General features: G+C 41.9%; 1 protein-coding gene across 1 annotated transcript in view; it reads right to left on the reverse strand.

The window, feature by feature from the left end:
* Positions 1 to 25,289, reverse strand: part of LOC137625828 (ribosome quality control complex subunit NEMF-like) — a 162,861-nt gene that overhangs the window by 1,623 nt on the left and 135,949 nt on the right. Inside the window, exon 19 of the mRNA XM_068356715.1 lies at positions 8,583 to 8,695. Within this exon, the coding sequence (XP_068212816.1) occupies positions 8,583 to 8,695 (113 nt within the window). The remainder of the gene's footprint in view (positions 1 to 8,582; positions 8,696 to 25,289) is intronic.

The following is a 25,289-nucleotide window of genomic DNA, read 5'->3' on the forward strand; positions in this document are numbered from 1 at the left end:
ACAATCGCCCATCAGCTCGTGGTCTCCTGTCAACTCTCTGATTACCCATCAGCTCACTTTCAGGTTCCTGATTTCCAACTACCCTCTTTCAGCACCCTTCTGTTCTCTTCCAACTTCAAGACTAAAAACGGCAGCAAAGACAAGCTCTGGAACTGTCTCCAGCTCATGACAACTAGAATAGCTGCCACTGTTCAGTATCACAACGCTGCCCATCCCACGACTTTCCCTTTCAAGGTTAAGTTGTCCTTTGCCTTTGATGAACAGTGCTTCCCACTTGCAGGTAGAATTGCCTACAACCAGTGGCGAGTCTCTTTGCCTCAACTCCCTGGGTGGTAATTTCCAACTTCGTTCAATGAAGAACTTCACCGAGCACTACAGGCTGCACTCATCACTGCAAGCAAGGGCACTTCTCTTCCCAGCAAGAATCGTCAACCACAATAGAGCTCTAGCGCTATTGCTTCAACCTTTACTTTTCAAGTCTCCGAGAGAATGTCCTTGTCTAGATGACACACGCTAGAGACTTTATTTAGCGCAAGAATGAGTGCTACTTAATCAACGCTAGCTGTCACACCCGCATTAAGCACAAAAGTGTACGGTACTTCAATGCACTCCTGACGTACACAACTTTAACCTACTACTTCTTAGGTTTGCACTATCTCGACATACAGACGAGGAAATTTATTGCACATTTCCTCCTTGGAAACTAACCCAGCACTTATCAGCGATGGGAGGGGTACAGCACATGTGTCAGCCTTGGTGCGTAATACCTCACTTGCCCCCTGGAACTTGTTGTTTTCACACTAGTCCATTGCATTGGATTCTTGATCCAATTAAAACTTCTCCACATGAGCTTTGGCTCTCGCCACGGCTCAAGAGGTCTGGCAGATGTTTAAAAGCCTGCACATGCAGATGAGCAGACTTCATCATTGGCTCACCGATTCTTGTCACCACTCACAAACGTTCATCGGACCAATACTACTACTACTACTAGTAGTAGGCTGACGTGCCATGTGCGACAGCAACTAGGGAAGAGAGGTGCCTCTGCTCCCTGTCTCTCACCTTTTGGTCACTTGTTTTGGCATTTGGTTACCTTAAAAGTCGACAACTTCATTGGATGAGGAGACCTATGTTTAGTCACACATGCACTCTCATCCATACACCGCCGAACCGCACCAGGCAGGTAGAACATAGTTCTACACAGAGGTTGGTGCATAAGCCTTCCGATCACTAGCTCCTGCCTCCTTCCACTGTCATTCAGAACGGGGCTTGAGGGAAACTATTTCGGGATTATTTTCCCCAACTTCACTCCAAGAGTTACAGAGCTCTTTGGATCACTTCACAGTTTTGGATTCAGATTCCTTGTGATCTCACAAGATATAATCCCTTGATGTTATTCCTTTATATTCCCAAAATTCTTTGAATCGGCTCATGCTAAAGTTTACGGACTATAGCATACAAATTTGAGGTATCCTCTCCTCTTATACCAGTTACCGTTGGCCCAAGAGGATTTGTGCAAGGGACGTCAACCCTCCATCCTCGGGATCCTCATCTGAGAAGGATATATTTTGGCCACCCACACCTTGACTTTGGTCTTGTTCGTCATCGCTCTGACGATAACGCTCTCCCTCAGCCTGAATTCGCTCAGCCCGCTATAGTATTACGAAGTCCGGAGCATTGGCCAGATGTCTTCTATAAAGGTAAACACCTTTCTCATCCGCAAGTTAGGTTTACTCCTTAGTAGCTCTGATCCCTTACGAGTTTGGATTACAGTACTTAATCTCTTGTCCAAACAACATGTCTTGTTCAACAGGACTCCATCAGTCTCTGTGGCAAATCCTTTTAATGGTTGCACAGGACCCCTCGCCAAACTACCACGTAAGGATTGATTTCAACAGATCTCAAGCTCGTGAACAGGCTATCCAAGTTGAATAAAGACCTTTCTCCTGCAAGGACTTCAGTGAACTTGGAGTTATTTGTGAACCTCTCCGAGTGACCAAGGGCAGAGAATCGGCAGCTCGGCTACAAAGACCATGCACACCTACACATCCCATCCACCTGTTAAGGTGCGATGGTGGGTCTCTCTTTAACCTATGCACATTTGAACATCCGGACACAGGCATCGCGTCATCATTGCATGACTACGTGTGTCATCAAAGAATCTCAAAGCTTCTACAGTCAATTCTCTTGTAGAATTCTCCAGTATTTTACCAACAAAGAATCTCCAAGCTTCTACAGTTAATTCTCCAGTAGAAGTCTCCAGTATGACCTTTCCTCCTGGAACAAATTCGCTCAACATTTTCGGTCCCGCACGGAGACAACAGACACGGTCAAACAAAAATAAGGCCACAGGACTTCTTGTGCACGCTGGACCCCTAGGACGGATACTCCCAAATACCAGTAAATCTGTTATCAATGACAGTTCAAGGTGTGAATGACTGACTGATCCTAGCCGACTCTGTGGCTTCCCTTCAACACTGCGACAAACTCCTCGAATCTGTCGCCATCTGGGGATTGTGGTTAATTTCTAGTAGTAAGCACTGCTTCCTTATTGGAGACATGTATTCCTAGGCATGATCATCAACACCAACCTGCAGAAAGTCTTCCCTCAGACAACAGGATCCAGTGGCGTAAGAAGGTGGCACCTCTCTTCCTTGAACGAGACTTCGAGCCAGCAGTGATTGTCTCATTGGTCACTGTTTTGAATGTGGTTCGTCTAGTCCGCAACAGACTCCTACGAATCCAGTGGCAGCCAGAATCCTGGTGCTTCAGCACGAAAGATATCCAGATACTCTGGTCCTTATGGGACCCAAGCAGAAGAAAAACCGGAGTTTGCAGGTGTCAAACGATAATCTCCGCCTAGGGGTTGATGTCCTCGTCCCTTCCTCGGAATTGATGCTTCTTTCAGATGAATCAAAAAAGAGAAGAGAGAGGGGGGGGGGGCACATACTGCACCACACGAGCTGTGGACATTGTCAGATAAATCAGGTCACATAAATCTCCTAGAGATGAGGGCAGTCTTCCTACCTCTCCATCAGTTCCTGGCAGGTCACTCGGTGGTATTGATGAACTACAGCACATGGTAGTGGCTTACATAGAAGAAACAAGGTGGTACCTCAACACAGCTCCTTTATCATTTAGCAGTTTGACTGCTAAGATGGGGAGAAGACAACTCGGTATCCCTATCGCTTCACTTCATTGCAGACAAAGGAAAGTGCTCCCGCTCACGAAGAAGTAGGAGATGGCGGACCTTCTTCAGCTGCTGTCAGAGGTCCATAGAGAACTCCCTCCACGACACAATCTACTCGGAAAACCGCAAGTGAACATCTCCAGTCCTGGAGGCTGTATCTCCTTACACAGAGAGGCTTTTCGCAGCAAGATGAGAGAATAGGATATTCCGGAAACCATTGAAAATCTCAGCTGCAGTTTACCTGGCTAAGTGGACTGCCTTCAGTGGTTGGAGTCATGGATGGGGTATCTCTCCCCCCCAACGACACTTTTCAGCAATTGAAGAGTTCCCTTCAGGAGGAAAACTCTCCGTCTTGGTAGTGAAAGATTATTGCTCGGCCTTGAGCCTCTCCTTTAGGCTGAAAGAAATTATCTTTTCCTCTTTGTTGGTATTGTCCCTCCTCACACAGAATTTCGAGCCTCCCTATCCTCAGTTGGGAGTTAACTTCCTTCATGGAACGTGATTCGCGTCCTTCAGTCCCTCTACGATCCAGGAAGCCAAGCATCAGATCTTCACCTAACCTTGAAGATAGTTTTCCCGCTTGCGTTGGCTTCGGCCAAGACAGTCAGTGAACTCCATGGTCTCGACGATATCTCCCATTCAAGGCGATGGGGAGAGGTAATACTCAACTTCATTCCTGGGTGGGCCTCCAGACTTAAAAATCCGGCAGCAACGGATACCAGATTCGAACCCTTCCGTATTGGGAGTCTTCATAGCGTAACCAATGATTCAGATCAACAGCTACTTTGCTAGGGAGGAGCTTCACAGGTGCTACCTCAAGAATGATACAACCTCGCCCTTACGTGGCAGCACTCTTCGTCAGCTCGGGAAAGGTTATAAACTGAACCTGCGAACTCTTGTTATTTCTGCCCTGAATAAAAGTCATCACAGTTCAAGAAGACCGATCAGCAAAACTCCCACCAACCTCTCTCTACATACTCATGGGAGGGTTCATGTTCCTTGTTTATAATGGTCACTTTTGAGTCACCACAGAACTAATCACCTACCGCATCCCAGTGCTCTCAGTCCATGTCAAATCTTTCAATCTGCCAGATTCTTTCCACGGAGTGAGATCATTTCACGACTAGACCTTTCAACTTGTTCATGCAATAGTGATTTGGATCAGGTGACTTCGCAGCACTTGCCCTAACATAAATGCCACATTGTATATGTGTGATAGTTGGCAAAGCTACTTTTCACTCAGGGACAGATATCCGTGTGCTGCTTGATGTCATGCATACCCGAGACTAAGGCACCTACTCCCTCTTTAGCCTCTTGAGGACACAAAAAGCAAGAGCAGTTAGGTCTCAGAAGAGGAAGCCTAATCACAATTTGGTTGTTCTTGCTTCCTCAGCAGAGTATCTTCCTGTAGTGTTCTCAGTCCGGTCTGCGAATAGAAAGGAGGTTCTTCCTCATGAAGAAGGAGGGGGGAAAACTCCAATCGTCAGGATCCTTGTACCCATTCACGAGTGCATTGATGGGGGGGGGGGGTGATCATTGACTGGCATTTCTATTACAGTAGTCAGTTCTTGCTCATGGGACCTTATTTAGGACCAATTCATAGATCTCTGGTCAAAGGAAATATTTATGTTCCAGCCAAAAGAAAAAGATCCTAAACTTGCGTACTCTCTACAACAGAGGTTGTGTGTGCCTGAGAAGGCAGGACTGTCAATGCTACCCATTAATCCAGCAATAGCTGCACAGACATCAGGGACGCCAATGTAAGGACTTAAGCATGCACATAGTTCTCGACCCTGGAGTCTGCTACCATGGAAGTTTTTTTTTTTATTCTAGCCTCCAAGTGATTTCCTAAATCAACCAATGGTCAGGAGCAGTAGCAAACTTTGCCACAACCAGGATTTATTAAATCCTGAAACGCAGAAAACGTATACAAATTTATTCCTCTGAGATGTGAAAGCAGTGAAGTTCTTGGTGTACCAGTGGGTCCCTGGGGGCTCCTGAAAGAATGCACCAGAGCCAGAGTCTGGGCCCTCTTCCAGATATCCATCAGTCCTACTAAAAGTTACTCTGGTTTATACTAGGGGAATTAGTGGACTAGTTCAAAGGTCTCTGCTTCGGACTATCTACCGAGTGTTCATGTTCATCTCTCGTGCCCACTCGAATGGGATTCACCTCTTGAGGTATCACGACAATTGGCTGATCCTGTCACTCTCCAAGATGCAGTTGCTTCCGTATCAAGACAGCCTGGTGGAAAATTCATTTTTCTGCGATTTGAGAATGATGGTCAATTGGGGAAAGTATAGTCTACTGCCCACACAACACACAAGAAGGAAGTGTAGCTATTCCTGCACAACCAAGAGCTTCTGCTTGACAGGGGTAACATCTTCTAGGACATTTTTCATCATTGGAGAATCTCATTCTGCAGGGGTGCCTCCAACAGCATTGCTCCATTGGTTGGTGTTTCAAGCATCACTGTTCAGCAACCAGCGATTCCCTAACATATGCTTCTAGTGGAACAAGAATTGCAGGACTTTATTGTAGTGGATCATCTGCACTACAAGCATGCCAAAATCTTCAAATTGCAATAAATGCTGCTTCCGCATGGGCAAATTCTCGTGGATTCATGTTTTCTCCTCAGAAGACCAAAGCCATTCGCTTTACTCGTACTCGTAAAAGGGAAGAGATCCCCACCCTTTTCTTAAATGATTGTATTTTGCCATATGAGGATAGTGTCAAGTTTCTAGGAGTCATTTTCGACAAGAAAATGACATTTGGTCCCCATATAAATGACCTATCTATCAGGGTTAAGAAGTCACTGAACATTCTGAAAGTGATATCGCATTTTGATTGGGGTGCTGATAGAACAACTTTGCTTAGAATTTATACATCTTTGTGTCTGAGCAAGTTAGACTATGCATGCCAAATATATGGGTCAGCTACAAAGACTTTACTTGGAAAACTTGATATTGTTCACAATGCTGGGCTTCGCATCGGCACAGGTGCTTACAGAACATCTCCCATTGACAGTCTCTATGTTGATTCTGGCATACCTCCCCTTTCCATTCGCAGAGAGGAGTTGAGTTTGAGGTTTTTAGCTAGGTCCCTTGCTGTGAGAAACAATCCTAACTGTAAATATGTTAGGGCGCCTTTAGATCGGGCTCCTAACAGATCTCGAGTGCCTAAGCTTTTGGAAGTACAGCTGAAAAACGATGCTAGAGAAGTAGGCTTGTTAACAGCACAGATAGCAGAGGTAGGATATCCCAAGTCTCCTCCTTGGTGTAATCCACCTGTTAAAGTATGTTTTACGGCAGGAGGGAAAAATACCTTACCTAGTAGGGTAATGAAAAGTGAGTTTTTAAATCATGCTGCTCAACATCATGGGAAACATGTTTTTACAGATGGCTCCAAATTGGCTGCAGGAGTTGGAAGTGCAGCTGTGGTGGGGGATATTGTTATTAGAAGGAAACTCCCATCCTCTTGTTCCATTTTTACTGCTGAGCTGTACGCAATAATTCTCGCAGTCCAACATATTTTTAAAAATGGCAACCAAAATAGTTTTTATACAATTTTTACGGATTCCAATAGTGTTTTACTCTCATTAAAACAAATTATGCCGGGCCATCATCTACTACAAGAGGTGCAGGACTGGTTAGTACTTCTGCAGTCTAGGAAGAGTATCAGTGTTCACTTCTGTTGGGTCCCTGCCCATGTTGGGGTGGATGGGAATGAACAAGTAGATAAGGCAGCAAAGGAAGCTTCAGGGCTAAGTAATCCATCCCCCTTGAGTATTCCTTACAAAGATCTTAAAAGTGAGATTCATCTTTACTGTAAAAATAAGTGGCAAGCTCGATGGTCTGAACTGACCACCAATACAAAATTGAAACAAATCCACCCATTGGTGGATAAATGGTCATCTTGTAATTCTACAAGTAGAAGGGATACCATTATTTTAACTAGGCTGCGTATTGGCCATACACATGCAACGCACAATTATTTAATGAAGAGTGGGGAAGGGAGACAGACCCCTCTTTGTAATACCTGTCAAGTGACAATGGATGTTAAACATATTTTAGTCGATTGTCCTGTTTTTAATCTTCAGAGGAGGACACATTTACTCCAGGACAAACCTTTAAGAGATATACTGGGGGAAAACTGTAATACCCTGAACCTGAGAAAATTTATACAAAGTATTGGGTTATATTACGAGCTATAATTGATTTTATTAATTTATTCATTTATTTTACCCTTTTAATCATTTTTTATTTCACATCTAGATTTTATTGTATGAAAGTGTTACGATTTGTATTAAAGGTTAAAATGATACTAAATGGTGTGAGTTTACAGATATGATTGAATGATTTTCGTTATATAGCGCTGAATGGCCTTTGATGCCCCAGTGCTTGGCTTAATGCCTAAATCCTATATTCAATCAATCAAGAATTACAGGACAATCTGGCCTGGTGGCTGAACAACAATAATCTCACCTGGGGAGCTCCACTTAACTCCCACCTCAAAGAGATGCTGCTGTTCACAGATCCATCTAAGGATGGGTGTTGTGAACACCTTAAGGAACCAGACCACCTCAGGAATATGGTCCACATATCAATCTACTGGAAATATAAGCAGTGCTAAAAGCCTTTACAAGCTCCATAACAGCGTTTGATATGATACCTGGTAAACATCAACAACACTGTTGTAGCTTACATTAACAACCAAGGGTATACTAAATTTATTTCACAAACCCTTTGTGAGTTGGAAAAATAAGTGCATACTTTGGTAGCCAACTATGTGGTACAGCTGTCAGTAAGGTTGGTTCCAGGCAATAGGAACGATCTTGCAGACACATGCAATTGCCATGGCCTACTATCGGAAGGAGTCCCTACATTACATGGCGACCCATTTGCTTCTTGGTTGAAACTTCAAATAAACATTACTTTAATTTTTCTGTTCTTTCATCTCCTTTAATAATGTACCTTGAAATTTTTATATTATCTGAGAAAATCAAAATGAAGGGCAAAAAACCTATAAAATATTTATGCTGTGGGACATTCACTTTTGCTCAATTTCCAGGAAATAGAACTTGCTATAATTAATAAAGAAAAATAAAACAAGACTCAGATGGTGCTAGTCCTTCCCCTTTAGGGAAGCCTACCCACATATTGTAACTTCTACAAGTACATACAGTATTGTATACCTCAATGGTTAACATACTAACTACTGTATGTTTGTATTATCATAGCAACAAATATTATCAATATTACTGCAGTTCTTAAAAAATCCTGTCAATTAAAATAATCATACAAAATACGATGCAACATGGATTGTCCTGATTCCTATTGTCATTAGCAATAGATGATGATTAAAGGTATTGAATAATTTTCATGTAAATACTCACTTGTAGTTTGTCATGGCCACATAAGGAGCACAGACTGGAATGGCGTACAGTAGCTCATCCTCAGAAACAGGAAGGGCAGTCAAGGCATTAATGATATTGAGATCATCTGCAACCTAGAAATGCAATAACACATAGATTAACTTCACGATATTTGGTCCAAACTAATTTTCAGTAAAAAAAATAAATAAAATTGCTATTATTTTTTATGTCAATATAGATAAGAGGGCAAACAAGTATAGGATATTCTGACAACATATAGGAAAAAGAAATGGACATAGCAAAGACATATAATGAGAATGACAGACAATAGATGGCTATTAAAAATAAAAGAATGGGTCCCTAGAGATTTTAAAAGCTGATGAAGTGACGAGCTAAGAAAATTTCAAAGTACAGACTGGCATAGAAAGACTATAAACAGATGCAAGCAAAAAGGTTGGTTCTCCAGTCGGGACATCTGATCATGCCTTGATTTCATTACTAGTGAAGACTGAGCAACCTGTCCCTGATATATCATACTCTTGTAAAATTTATATGAAATCCCAAGCAGACTGGAATGGGATTTTGCATGATCTTTTGTGTTTGAATTGGTCACAATTATATAGTAGTGTAGATCCGGTTGTCCCTTTGAATGGAAAACTAGTCATCATAATTGATAGGCGTATCCCTTCTTGTGTGCTAAGGTACCGAGTGAAGGACAAACCATGGTTCAATGATGATTGTAGACGTGCTTATTTGGAGAAGCAGGAGGCCTATCACCTTTGGAAGGGTAACAGATCAGATTTGACCTGGAACAACTATACTCAGCTTCGAGCTTTTGCTCAGAAAGTTTATGCCTCAACTGAAAAAGAGTACAATTTAACCACAAAAGAAACCCTTTCTGGTACAACTCAGGAACATAAATGGTGGTCTACCCTTAAATCTGCACTCTTTGGTGTAGATGCAACCGTTCCTCCTTTACTTAAACCAGATGGCTCAGTCACTCACTGTCCAAAGGAAAAAGCAACCCTTTTGGCTGATGTTTTTGACAGTAAACACAGTAATGAAAAACTTGAACTTCCTCATTCCTGTTTTCCTGAGGCTAAACTAACTAGTTTAGCTTTTCGATCTCGTGAGATTAAAGCTCTGTTGATGGACCTTGATGCTTATGGAGGTGTAGACCCAAATGGTATTTTTCCTTTGTTCTGTATAAAGACAGCAGATTTCTTAGCTCCAAAGTTATCTGTTATTTTGCGCAAGTTAGCAAGAAGAGGAGCTTTTAGCACTTGTTGGAGAATTGGTAATGTTACTCCTCTATGTAAATGTGTTTGTGGTAGCTCAAGTCCCACTAATTACCGCCCAATTTCCATAACTCCCATATTATCTAAAGTTTTTGAACGTCTTCTGGCAAAACATCTTAATAGGTTTGCTGAAGGTAATCATCTACTCCCTAATTTTCAATTTGGTTTTCGTAAAGGCCTTGGAGCATGTGATGCCCTTCATACAATCTCCAATGCTGTACAGAAATCCTTTGATTGTGGTCAGGAAGCTCGTATGATTGGCCTTGATGTTAGTGCTGCCTTTGACCGTATTAATCATTAGGCCCTTGATTCCAAACTGAAACAGTTGGGAGTGGGTGGGTCGTTTCTTAGCATTATTATTGATTTTTTAAGTAATAGATCTCAAAGAGTTGTTGATGGGCACCATAGTGAGTATAGGAATGTGATATCTGGTGTTCCACAGGGTAGTGTTCTTGGCCCATTACTTTTCATACTATATATACATGACATGTGGTTTGGCCTAGAAAACAAGCTTGTTGGATAAGCAGATGATGTTACTCTTTTTGCATCAATTCCATCCCCTGAATGTAGATCTGGGGTTGGTGAATCCCTTAATAGAGATTTAGCTAAAATTAGTGCACGGTGCAAATTATGGGGTATGAAACTGAATCCTAACAAAACTCAAAGTATGATTGTAAGTAGGTCAAGGACGGTGGCTCCTCAACATCCAGATCTCAGTATTGATGTTTCTTTAAATTTGTATGACTCTTTTAAAATTTTAGGTGTGATTCTCGACAGCAAATTTACTTTTGAGAAACACATTAGGTCTGTCTTCAATTGCACAAAAAATTGGCTTATTGAGAAAGTCTTTCAAGATTTTCGGTGATCAATCTATTCTGAAGAAGTGTTTTAATTCTTTCATTCTACCTTGTTTTGAGTATTGTTCTTGTGTCTGGTGTTCAGCTGCTGATTCTCATCTTAATTTGTTGGACAGAAACTTACGTTCTATTAAATTTCTTATTCATGATCTAGATATTAATCTTTGGCACCGTCGTTTAATTAGTTCATTATGCATGTTGCATAAGATTTTTCATAACTCTGACCATCCTTTACATTCAGATCTCCTGGGACAATTCTATCCTGTTCATAATACTAGGGAGGCAGTTAATTCTAATAGCCAGGCCTTCTCCATCATGAGGCTCAATACTACACAGTATTCTAGAAGTTTTATTCCAGCTGTTACCAAGTTGTGGAATGATCTTCCTAATTGGGTAGTTGAATCAGTAGAACTTCAAAAGTTCAAAGTTGGAGCAAATGTTTTTATGTTGACCAGGCTGACATAAGTCTTTTTATTGTTTATGACATATCTGGTTTTGACGTTAATAGTTTATATAGGACATATCTGTTTTGATGCTGTTACTGTTTTTAGAATGATATACAGTACAGTGGAACCTCTACATCCTAACGTATCTACATCCTAATTTTCCAACATCCGAAGTAAAATTCGAGCAAATTTTTAACTCTACACCCGAATTTTATTTCGACACACGAATTAAGCCATTTTCGTTGTACCGGTTGTGTCCGAATTTTTCGACACGCGAAGTACAATTCGAACACGTTCCTACTCTACACCCGAATTTTTTTTTCGACACCCGAAGTAAACAATACTCGTACGTGTAGTCGGTGCTCATAGCGCCTGATGTGTTTTCTATTTCCGCCGATAGAAGGCAGCACTTCGACCTCGGGGGGACCCTCAATTAGCGTGGCTTGGGACATTCCTCTGTTCTCTCGGCTTCGTGTGGCTGTGCCCTGTGCGTTCTGCTATTAACTGTGTTTTAATTGGGGTTTTTGACATTCATCCTTTTACGGTATTTTATGTAAATCATGGGTCCTAAAAGGCTTAGTTTTGCAAGTGGTAGTGGTAGTGGTGAGAAAAGGAATAAGGGAATGCTTTCTTTAGAAGTAAAGCAAGGAATTATTGAAAAGCATGAGCGTGGCGTCCGTATGAGTGAACTTGCAATAGGTTCCGCGCAAATAAAAGAGGTGTTAGGAAAATATCAAGACGTGGTCGACTTCATCGACAAATACCATCCAAAGAAATTGCAGGTTTGTCGTGTAGTTGCGCAGTTTGATGATGTTTCCCTAACTTATTTTCGAAACATTCTGAAAAGCTGTACCAAACAACTTTCTATCGATAGCTTCTTTAAAAAAACTAGTGATGAAGAGGAAGGAAGTGGTTCAAAGAAAACAGCAAAGAGTGAAGAGAAAATAATTCAATAAATTTTAAGTGTAGAGAGTGAAAGTGATTAAAATTAATCATCAAAAAGAAAATGTAAAAAAAATATAAAATATAAAAATAAAAAAAAAATAAGCTAAGTTATGTTAAAGTTCACTTAGTGTAAGTTAGAATAAGTTACGGTAGTGTACGTTTATCGTAGTTAACCTCTCTACCTCCTCGCCGCCCGTCCGTCTCCTCTCTGCGTAGCAAGACAAACAACACCTGCGCTGGAGTTTCTAAGGTAAAGTGACGCTAAAAACCTGTTTCTTATTTATCATTTTTTGATAATTCTTCTTTTTTACATGTCTATTATCTAATTTAGTGTGCATTACTCTCATGGGAAATTACAGTGGAACCTCTACATACGAATTTAATCCGTTCCAGAACCAACTTCGGATGTAGAAAATGTTGGGTTGTCGAAACGAATTTTCCCATAAGAATACATTGAAATAGGATTAATCCGTGGTTGAGCCCAAAAACCTATGATAACTTCTTAATAAACTACTACACATAATTTTCCCATGAGAATAATGAACACTAAATTAGATAATAGACATGTAAATAAGAAGAATAGACATGTAAATAAGAAGAATTAGCAAAATATGATAAATAAGAAACGGGTTTTTAGCGTCACTTTACCTTAGAAACTCCAGCGCAGGTGTTGTTAGTCTTGCTACGCAGAGAGGAGACGGACGGGCGGCGAGGAGGTAGAGAGGTTAACTACGATAAACATACACTACCGTAACTTATTCTAACTTACACTACTAAGTGAACTTTAACATAACTTAGCTTTTTTTTTTTATAATTTATATTTTTTTTTTACATTTTCTTTTTTTCTTTTTGATGATTAATTTTAATCACTTTCACTCTCTACACTTAAAATTGATTGAATTTTTTTCTCTTCACTCTTTGCTGTTTTCTTTGAACCACTTCCTTCCTCTTCATCACGAGTTCGCTTCGTAGTTTTTTTAAAGAAGCTATCGACAGAAAGTTGCTTGGTACAGCTTTTCAGAATGTTTCGAAAATAAGTTAGGGAAACATCATCAAACTGCGCAGCTACACGACAAACCTGCAATTTCTTTGGATGGTATTTGTCGATGAAGTCGACCACATCTTGATATTTTCCTAACACCTCTTTTATTTGCGCGGAACTTATTGCAAGTTCACTCATACGGACGCCACGCTCATGCTTTTCAATAATTCCTTGCTTTACTTCTAAAGAAAGCATTCCCTTATTCCTTTTCTCACCACTACCACTACCACTTGCGAAACTAAGCCTTTTAGGACCCATGATTTTCGTAAAATACCGTAAAAGGATGAATGTAAAAAATCACGATTAAAACACAATTAATAGCAGAACGCACAGGGCACAACCACATAAAGCCAACGAGAACAGAGGACTGACCCAAGCCACGCTAATTGAGGGTCCCTCCGAGGTTGAAGTGCTGCCTTCTATTGGCGGAAATAAAAAACACATCAGCCGCTATGAGCACCGACTACGCATACGAGTATTGTTTACTTCGGGTGTCGAAAAAAAAATTCGGGTGTAGAGTAGGAACGTGTTCGAATTGTACTTTGCGTGTCGAAAAATTCGGATACAACCGGTACGACGAAAATTGCTACTTCGTGTGTCGAAATAAAATTCGGGTGTAGAGTCAAAAATTTGCTCGAATTTTACTTCGGATGTTGGAAAATTCGGATGTAGATACGTTCGTGTGTAGAGGTTCCACTGTATGTGTAGTAGTTTATTAAGAAGTTATCATAGGTTTTTGGGCTCAACCACGGATTAATCCTATTTCAATGTATTCTTATGGGAAAATTCGTTTCGACATCCGAACATTTTCTACATCCGAAGTCAGTTGTGGAACGGATTAAATTCGTATGTAGAGGTACCACTGTATTGTTAATTTTCTGGGTCGACCTGTGACGGCCGGTGAAAAGGGTCATTCTTTACACTTTTCTGATATAAACCTTCCAAATATACCAGAGAAAGATAAAAGCATGGAATGCAGAGGTTACTACCCTCGAGCGAGCACCTTGTGGGTGTCGTGTATAAAGCAGGGGCGTGTGAAAACCACTATTCACAGGCTGTCTTCCATTTAGCTAATTCCTTCGTCAAAAGGGATGGGCTGATACAGAGGCACCAGCTACGCTACCTGAACCACGCCACCGACGCCCGACGCGAGCGCCATCTGAACAACATCCTTCTGTTTTGGACTTGCTAGCTTGGTCTTAGATTTTTGTGTTCTCTGTGTTTTCACGTTTCGTGGATTATTTTCATCATGGCAGAAGCTCCAACTTCACCCATACCAATGTTAAGTACCATAGTTTGTGTTGACAGCTTTTTGCAGTACCGGGCAGTTGTACTCTTCCCAGTATTGTGTTGTTTTTATTTCGACCGGCTTGGCCTTCCGCGGTGTCGGCAGCCATTGTTGTTTTGATTTGCATCGCTGGGAATTCATGTTAGTCTTGCCCATTTGGTACTCTGTCAGTTAGGTTCTTGGTTAAGTCACTGGCCTTACGCCTTTTTGAACCATTATTATTATTATTATTATTATTATTATTATTATTATTATTATTATTATTTCCTGTGGTACTTTTTGCTAGCAAGTCCAGTCTCGAACAAGAATAGCGTTCTGGCTTTATTATAGTTTAGTACCCGCCCTGAGAGGCGTTCGTCAGTGGACTATATCCTTTTAAATTTTGTTAAAGCAGACGTTATTCTTCGTTCGTAGTCTTGTATTTGACGTTACAATTTTATTGTTATACTTATATCATATAGTGTGCTTAATTAGGTTCTTTATAGTGTAACCACGAGAGCGAGAGCATGGAGTTCTCGTTTTCTGTCGCTAGAGTCACGCGTTACCCTTTCTCTCGTTTTCTTTCTTAGCCTCGAGTAGGAGAGGTGGATTTCCCGTTTTCCGTTTTATATGATCACGGGTTCTCTCTCCCCCCTCTCCCTCTACGGGTATATGATATTTTACGAATTATTTTATTATGTGGTTACTGTTAATATAGCTAGCGTTATTAATAGGTCCTGTTCGAGTGTGAGTCATTGTTTTGGCCAGCCTTATGACACCACCTGTTCCCCTCGTAGTTCCGTCCTCTCCCCGCTACGGCTTGGGAGTAGGATCTGAACATTCATACACTCCGCCGTGAGTTCTACTCCGCCATGAGGGATACTCATTGAGATTGGAACCTATAGTTATATATCATTTGGAGTGCAACCCTCTGGCAGGGCCTCATCCCCCCGGTGGTCCCTTGCTCCCAGACTCCGGCCACGGCCATATCCACACAAAATATTCATTATTAATCACATCTTATTTATTCCGGACCTTTCACCGGACCTCCTGCTTCACCGGAGATCACCAATACGCTTAGCAATGATGTTAGCCTTAACTTTTAGCTACTGCTTGTATTTTAGAATTTATTTAGTTAAGGGCCTATCACTGAATTCTCGACCCTGTCGGAGGTTCCCCAGATTACATTAATTTATTTTATTCTTATTTTAATAATATTCATAGTGATACAGACCCATTTTAGATTGCTCCGGCACACTCTGGTGCAGGAAAATTTTATATTTAAAATATTTTAATATGGAGCTCCGGCTCTCAGTCATTGAACCATTCTATGCACACATACTTCAGGCTATCTAGGCTCTGTTAGTAGATCTTAATCCCTTACCAGAGTCTCGAGGAACATCCAGACTTATGTCTCCTTTCTTTTACAGAAGGTCCGCTGCGCTGCCAAGGGCTGCCCCGCCTCTTTCAACGATCCCGTTGGACATGACCTCTGCCGATCGCATGCACATTGCACTATCTCCTTTATTCGGGAGCCGGGACAAGCCCCATACATGGTGTGGTTTCCTTATTCCTGAACGATGACGTAAGTTGGTTTTCGTTTTGTTCCTTTTATCCTTTGGTGATGATTTAATTTGTTCCTTAATTATGTATACATCGCTTATTTTGGAGAACGATCCTTCTCCTTCATCACTAATCCCTCAACTCTTTCAGGCCGATGATGAATCTCTTCGGTTGGCAAGAGCTGCTCTTCATCCTTGGGTGCCGGGCTTCGGCAGGAATGCTCCGTCTGGCGCACCCTATCTCCTCGACGGAGACATGGCCTCCCGACTCTTCCCAGGCTCTACCACTGCAGCAGTCACTCCGGAGGCGGCTGCCCCTTTAATTGAAGCGGTCAGAGCGACCATCTCCACGGAAGACGAATCTCTTCTACCGGTGGACGTGTCAGCTCTGGATCTAGACATCGAGCCCATGGACGAGCAGGTAAGTGATGTCGAGTTGGCGGAAACCTTTTTATCTCCTACTCCTTCTTCTACCTCTTCCTTTCTCGGCTTTGATAAGCCTACGGCTTCTCCTCGGGATCCCTTTGTCCCCGTACGACCCAAGGTGAAGCCACTACGTACCTATAAGTCATCAGCTTTGCCATTGTCTACGTCACCGGTCCCCAGACCCTCGACTGCTCCTGATGTTCCTATTGCTTCCTATAAAACCGTGACTTCTAAGAAGTCAAAGTCCGCCAAGTCCAAGGCTTCGTCGGCGGGTGGCTCTCAGGTACCCTCCTTCCCCGTCGACCTGATCAGGGATATAGTCAAGGAGCAAATTCAGCAACATTCTGGGGCTATGACGGAGCTGAAAGATATGGTGGCAAATCTGATCCGCTCTGGAACTCAGATTCCTCCGCCTTCAGCTCCAGACATGTCGAAGTTAACCCCCTTCGATAAAAACAACCCTTGGAGGTTTGCCTTGCATGCGCCTTACTTAGATGGTACCCTAACTCTAGATGGCATAGGCACCTGCCCTTTAGAGGACCTAGAATTCTACCCCCCGGGGCTAGAATTCCCATTCAACGGCTTTGTCCGCCTAAAGGAGCATGCCTTGGTTAGAATGGACAAGGTACCGAAGGAAACGGTGATATTTCCAAAGAACAGGCCCAAGCTGTCTGGGCCAGGACTCTATCAGAATGGGGGTGTACCAACTCCAAGCTCACCCCCACACAAAGGTGCCTACACTATTTTTACAACGGCATCATCCATTACCTTGCCACTTATAGATAAAGTGACAGAGCTGACAATACAGGCCGTCAAGGAAGGCTCTGCCATGCCGGCTCTTAAAGAGACGGACCCCACCTCAATGCTCATTCCGAGTACCTCTGCCACCTGGGATGACGCTTCTTCTACCTTCACGGTAGGGAAGCTAGACCCAGACTGCGCCTCTACTCTTTTTTTTCTGAGAAGCTTCCCAGATTACTAGAGAGTCTTCTCAAGACCGAGTTCGAGGCACGTAATAGGTTAGCTAGGTCCCTCCACTCCATCACCTCCATAGAGTCCCTAGCCTCTGTTTACCCGACTGAAACTTTGTTCAGGGTTTTCACAAAGAACCTGCTTCTGTCCTACCAAGTTGACCTCCACGACTTCTGGTCGGCTCGGGTTAGCTGCAGGAAATACGTTCTGTCTGAGGCTTCTATCAGACATGAACCGAACAGGCTGATAGCGTCCTCCTGCTGGGGTAAGAACCTATTCCCTCAGGATGAAGTTAATAAAGTTCTTCAGGACGCTGCGAGGGCAAACCAAAATTTGCAAGTAAGGTGGGGCCTCACGACGAAAAGGAAGATCGAATCCCACAAACAAACTTTCTTCAAGAAAAAGCAGAGATTTACCCCTTTCAAGACGAACCGGGGTCACTACCACCAGTCATCAGTCCCCCACACGTCAACACAGTCTTCCTCTGCTTCGACTTCTCAGCAACCGGCTCCCCCTCAACAGGTGGTCTACCTCACTGCTCCCCCAGGTACACAACCCAACCCCACTTGGATGTCCTCTCCTGCATACAACCCTAGCTACGAACCCTCCGGTTCCTTTCGTGGACACCAGAGAGGAAGCTACAGAGGTAGAGGACAGTTCTGCCAACGAGGCGGACCTAGAGCAAGGGGTGCTCGGGGAGGGAAGGGACCTAGATTCACTCCCTCGCAATGATGTGTTCCCGGTAGGGGGGAGACTTTATCACTTTCGAGACCATTGGACCTTCAGTCCATGGGCTCACAGCATAATATCCAAAGGCTTGGGTTGGAAATGGTCACAGGGATCTCCACCTCCACCAGTGACCTTCTTCCAGAGACCCACTCCCATCCTGAAAGAGTACACCACAGAGTTACTCAAGAAGAAAGCAATCAAACGGGTTCGATCACTGAAATTCCAAGGCCGCCTGTTTACAGTTCCAAAGAAAGACTCGTCGGCGTTGAGAGTGGTTCTGGACTTGTCAAAACTAAACTCTTACATTCTCTGCGACAAGTTCTGTATGTTGACTATCTCTCAGGTACAGACCTTACTTCCCCGTGGGGCCGTCACCACCTCTATCGATCTTACCGACGCCTATTATCATGTGCCAGTAGCTCGAAACTTCTCTCCTTACCTAGGCTTCCGCCTAGGCAAGAAAGCCTTTGCGTTCAAAGTCATGCCCTTCGGTCTCAGCATTGCCCCCAGGATATTCACGAAACTGGGAGAGACAGTGCTCGAACAACTCAGGAACCAAGGGATACAGATCATTGCCTATCTGGACGATTGGCTTATATGGGCTCGGTCGACCCAGGAATGCAACAGAGCTACGACGAAAGTAATTCGATTTCTCGCCAACCTGGGATTCCAAGTCAATCTTCAAAAGTCCCGCCTACAACCATCAAGCCACTTCGAATAGTTAGGAATTCAGTGGGACCTTTCAAAGCACAGGCTCTACCTTCCTCCCAAAAAGGTAAGGGAGATAGCTTCCAAGATCAGGAATTTTCTCAAACACAAACAGGTGTTCAGAAGAGCCTTAGAAAGAATCCTCGGCCTTCTCCAATTTGCTTCAGTAACAGATCTCCTATTAAAAGCCAAACTCAAAGACATCAATCGAGTCTGGAGAAAGAGAGCTACAGTAACTTTAAGAGACAAGATCTCAAAGATCCCCTGTCTTAAAAATGAGACTACGCCCATGGTCCGAACCGAGGAACCTCTCCAAATCGGTTCCTCTGCAATTCCCCCCTCCACAAGTGATAGTTCATACAGAAACGTCTCTGAGTGGCTGGGGGGGTTACTCCCAACATCAGATGTTTCAGGGCTCTTGGTCACCCGCCATGAAACAGTTCCATATCAATGTTCTCGAAGCCATGGCAGTGTTCTTGACCCTGAAGAGAATCTCTCCTCCGAGGTCGTCCCACATCAGAGTAGTCTCAGACAGCACAGCTGTAGTACACTGCATCAACAGAGGAGGATCCAAGTCACCCAACCTGAATCAGGTCCTGGTCACTATCTTCGCCTTGGCAGCAGACAAGAACTGGTTCCTGTCAGCAACTCACCTAGCAGGAGTCCAGAATGTGATAGCGGACTCACTATCCAGGACGAAACCACTGGAATCGGAATGGTCCCTAGACATAAATTCCTTCCAGTGGATACTCAGGCTGGTTCCGGGCCTCCAGGTACACTAGATCTATTCGCGACTCAACTGAATCACAAACTTCCCTGTTATGTGACCCCAAACCTGGACCCTCAGGCTTATGCCATGGACGCATTAACCCTGAATTGGAACCATTGGAAGAAGATTTACCTATTCCCTCCAGTAAATCTTCTAATGAAAGTTTTACACAAACTACGCTCCTTCCAAGGGGCAGTGGCCTTAGTAGCACCTCACTGGCCAAAAAGTAGTTGGTTTCCTCTCCTCCTCAAGTTGAAACTCCGTCCCTTCCAGATCCCATTCCCCAAGCTGACCCAAGTAGTCCAAACTCGGACTATGTCAGATTCCTCAAGGATAGCCAAAACCCTAACTTTGTGGACTTCATGAAGTTTGCAGCTCGTAGAGATGCGAACATCGACCCGGAAAATATCCTCTTTATAGAATAAGACAAAAGGGACTCTACAATTCGTCAATATGATTCGGCCGTTAAGAAACTAGCAGATTTCTTAAAGAATTCAGACCATACTTTTATGACTCCTAATTTAGCCATCTCCTTCTTTAGGTTCATATTTGACAAAGGCCTAGCAGCTAGCACTATAACCACCATCAAGTCAGCTTTGAAGGTCTTCCTTGTTGGGTTTAACATTAACCTAGCAGATTCCTATTTCTCATCTATTCCAAAAGCATGTGCTAGGCTTCGACCTTCGGTTCGTCCACAAAAGGTCTCTTGGTCTCTGAACGATGTCCTCAAACTTGTGTCAGACACGGACAATGAATCCTGCTCCTATATCACTCTTCTTAGGAAGACTTTATTCCTAACGGCTTTGGCCTCGGATGCTAGAATCTCAGAACTAGCAGGTCTTTCCGAAACTCAGAAAACATAGATTTCCTCCCTTCACGTGAAGTACTTCTTTCTCCAGACAGAGCTTTCCTAGCTAAAAATGAGGACCCACAAAATAGGTGGTCCCCTTGGAAGATTATTCCTCTTCTCCAGGATACTTCTCTGTGTCCAGTCACTACTCTCAGGGCCTTTTTAGCTAGAACTCCCACCCGCTTGTCTGGCTCCTTGTTTATCAGAGAACAAGGAGGTACTATTTCCATTCAAGGCATTAGGCAACAAATCCTATCCTATACAAGCTAATCAGGAATCATTTCCCCATGCTCATGATATCCGGTCAGTAGCTACCTCCATCAATTATTTCCAAAATATGGATTTTGATGACCTTAAAAAGTACACGGGTTGGAAATCTCCTATGGTTTTCAAACGCCACTATCTAAAGAACTTACAGGCCCTTAAATACCCAACGGTTGCAGCTGGGAGCCTCATCTCTCCCCATTAATCTCTTGTTCTTCCTTTTATCCATCTCTCCTCTTCTCCCTCCTACCCGCCACTCACACCACGACGCCGCTCTCTTTGGTGGTTCGTTAGCCCTAAGTTTATCATATGTTTAGCTCCTATGGTTATTAACTGTTATTGTGTTTACTGTAACTTTAGTGTTGGGTTATTCTTAGCCATGTCAGTTTTGTTGCATATTGTGCTCTGATACTCGGAGGCTTCCTTGTTATCATGTTTATTTAGCCTTATGCTCACTATGTCCTTTGGCTAGTTTATAATTTATGCTTCCTTACCTTAATATAATATATTATTTTCCTTACATGGTGTTTACAGTATCTCTCTCCTCATTAGGTTGATATTTATTATTGGGCTTGGAAGGCATTCTCTGGTACATTTTCACCGGCCGTCACAGGTCGACCCAGAATAGGGATTTTGACGAAGGAAAAATCTATTTCTGGGGAGAGACCTGTGACACCTGGTGAAACCCTTCCCTGTTATTTTGTACGATCCCACCCTTTCCTTTCCAAGCCATCATGTTCAATACAGAAGGATGTTGTTCAGATGGCGCTCACGTCGGGCGTCGGTGGCGTGGTTCAGGTAGCGTAGCTGGTGCCTCTGTATCGGCCCATCCCTTTTGACGAAGGAATTAGCTAAATGGAAGACAGCCTGTGAATAGTGGTTTTCACACGCCCCTGCTTTATACACGACACCCACAAGGTGCTCGCGCGAGAGTAGTAACCTCTGCATTCCATACTTTTATCTTCCTCTGGTATATTTGGAAGGTTTATATCAGAAAAGTGTAAAGAAGGACCCTTTTCCCCGGGCGTTACAGGTCTCTCCCCAGAAATAGATTTTTCCTTCGTCAAAATCCCTTTATTCTCATTATTTATTTATTTCCTTATTTTCTTTCCTCACTGGGTTATTTTTCCCTGTTGGAGCCCTTGGGCTTGTAGCATCTTGCTTTTCCAACTAGGGTTGTAGCTTGTTTAGTAACAATAATAATACAGTAGACCCCCCCCATACGACATTAATCCGTTCTGGAGTTGGTATCGTATGGTGAAAATCTCGTATGGTGGGCAATAGAATAGCTAATGCGTGCAAAACCCCTGGTAAAAACCTTGAAAATTAGTACGTAACAAAATAGTATAGTAAGCACTGTACTACAGTATACTTATATATAATATACATGTACTGTACAGTATATAATTAAATAACATTACACGTATAAATAAAAATTATATACTGTACTGTAAAGGAAAAATTAAATTTTATTTACCTTTGGAGTGACGTGACTTGAGCTGGTAGTGGGTGGAGGCAGACGGGGGAGGAGGCCGTAGATATAAAAACGTATCGATGCTAATTATGTTATGTACACTTAATAATGAATTTATTCTTACCATTAAACACTTAAAATTAAAAAAAAAAAATTTATTTTTGTCTTAGAATTTTTTTTGATTTTTTTTTAAACCTTAAAAAATTACTCTTATTTAGCTTTTTTAATAGAATCACTTATCATCTTTGCTTTCTGACACTTCTCTTTTGGAGAAATATCTATCCAAAGAAGCCTGTTTCTGATGACTCCTCAAAATATTTCTAAAATGACTCATACACTTGTCATTAACACTCTCCAGAAGACGACCTGTGTGAAGTTTTTCTTGGTGTTTTATTTCAATGAATCTCGTAAGGTTTTCATACCAAGCGATAGCTTCCCTTATTTCTGCCGATATCGTTTCTTCAGTCTCCCCCCCATCCTTGCCACCACTAGAGCTATGCTCTTCTTGAATGATGGTCAACTGCATTGCCTCCAACTCCTTTAAGTCTTCAGTCGTAAGCTCCTCCCTATGCTCCTCGATAAGGTTATCGACGTCAGCCTCATCGACAACAAGCCCCATGCACATGCCTTCTTCGTATTTCTTTAATATCTCCAGCTTCGTTTCCATAGTAATCATCATCTTACTTTTCCCTTTAACATCACTAGCAATCTTGGGACCCATGGTTAACGAATTAAAGTTAGAATTAAGCACTAAAATGCACAAAAGATAAGATATCGCAAGCACTCACACGAGATCAAGTCTTTACGAAACACACACGAGAATCTGAACTGAATGCGCGATTAACAAAGAGAGAGACTGAGGCAGCATCTCTCTCAGGCATTGTAGGAGGGATTTCGGCCAATAGCGTATCGACATCTTAGTGACGCCGTGACGCCGACCAATAGCAGACCAGCTTCTTAGTGACGTATAAGCGTGGTGGTAGGAGAGTGACTCGCACAGTCGTACGCGTAAAAACCGCCAAGTTTGAATTTTGCAATTCGATGCCGTAAAGTGGGGAAAATGTCGTAACGAGGGGACGAAAAAACATCGTATTCCACACCGTAACGTGAAAAAAACGTAAGCTGGGGACGTTGTATCCCAGGGGTCTACTGTAATAATAAAAGACATGTATGAGGCTTTTTTTCCTGCAGTGGACTAACTAGTTAAGGCTAATGATGATGAGATCATATTACTCATCAAAACCAGTCTTCCTAATGTGAACAAATCAAACTACCTGTATAAATGTGGTTGGGTCTGCGCCTAATTCACCTCCCGTTGAACTTTTATGCAATTGAGAACATACTATATCTCTTCCTATATTATGTTTTGTACCATTCATCAAGCGAAGCACTATATTACTACAATACTACTTGTTATTTTAGGAACCAAAACTTGTGAAATATTCCTATGCAGTCATGTACTTTTTTTTTATTTTATATATTTACTACAAGATTTTAACTACAATTACTTATTTTTAATTATACATTCAGTGCACTAAATAGTTTCATATATTTATTAACTGGCACAATTATGAGAGTAGAATGTTAACTCTAGTCTGGTTATGCTATTTAATAATCATTTGTGCATTTTATGTACTGATGAATGCTATTACTCCAGTGTTTAAATAACTACTTTTTAACCATGTATGTTTTTTCTTTGATTTTTTGAAAAAAATTGAATCTGTACCTTAGGAGGTTGCTATGCAAGTTCGAACTATGGCTTTTGGCTTCATCTATCAAAATTTAAATTCATTAAAAATAATAATACCAGGGATTACCTTCAAGTTTCTTTTACATCTTAACAGTTAGGATGTTGTGCAGCATAACCTTCCTTTAAAAACTTACTATTTCTTGTTACAACTTTTGTTATTTCAATTTTTAACCCTAACTGCATACACTCTGAATCCATACATCACAGTTGGTACAATAACTCTCTCATACAGAACTCTCTTTACATTCATTCCCAACATAACACATCCCTATCTCAGTCCCACTCACTGGAAACCACTCGCTCAGTTAATTTCCTATCCTAACAAACGCCTTACTGCCTATGTGGAAACTCTTCACTGCTTGCAACAACCTTCCACCAATTCCATATAACCTCATCACATATCACATCGCCTCCATATCAACTCTATCATAAGCTTTCTCCTGATCCATAAATCCTTGCCTTTTGCTAAATATTTTTTGCATATCTGCATAACTGTGAACATCTGATTCATATATCCCCTACCTCTTCTAAAACCACCCAGTACTTACTAAGATTGTATCCTCTGTTTTATCCATAATCCTATCAATTAACACTACCATACACTTTTCCAACCACACTCAACAAATTAATACCCCTTGAATTACAACTCATGCACTTCCCCCTTACCTTTGTATAGCGGAAAAATACCCGTAAAACAAAATAGAAAAAATAAATCTAATAGTCATACTTTTGAAATAACTCATTAAATTAATCAAAGTACCCATAGAAAACAGTACACCAGTATTATCTATGATGTAGTAAATTATCCATACCATGAAAAAATCTAGTGTGTATTTTTTATCCCATACATGTAAATGGAGTTTAGCTTACTAGATTATATGATACAGGAAAAGATACGAACAGAGCTTTACAGTAAGGGTATACTAAGGTGAAAGGAATACACTGTAATGTAGAAAGTAAGGAGGAATGAAAACCTGAGCATGCTATAAAAATTATTGAAAAGAATCTAGGAAGAATAAGAAAAAATTAAAATTTATTTTACTTACATTACTTGGTTTCATACTAAAATCAACAGCAGTAGTAGTCTCCAAAGTAAGACAACTATGAGATAATTGGTATGCAAGCAGAGATAGATTACACCATATTTGTACATCTTGAAAAGGAAAATGACAGGGTCATTAAAAGGTGGAGGGTATAAGAATGACTTTCATAACACCATATTGTGTATCAGAAGAGATTGAGGTGAATGCTAAAAGGAGAGTAGGAATAGGCCACTAGGTGATCTATTGTTGAAAGCAAAATATAAAGGAAAAGTTTTATGAGATGGAGAGGAGATTGAAAATAAATGTAAGCAAAACAAAGTTATTGG

The sequence above is a fragment of the Palaemon carinicauda genome, chromosome 33 (genome assembly GCF_036898095.1).
Source record: "Palaemon carinicauda isolate YSFRI2023 chromosome 33, ASM3689809v2, whole genome shotgun sequence".
In the NCBI taxonomy this organism is placed as follows: Eukaryota; Metazoa; Arthropoda; class Malacostraca; order Decapoda; family Palaemonidae; genus Palaemon; species Palaemon carinicauda.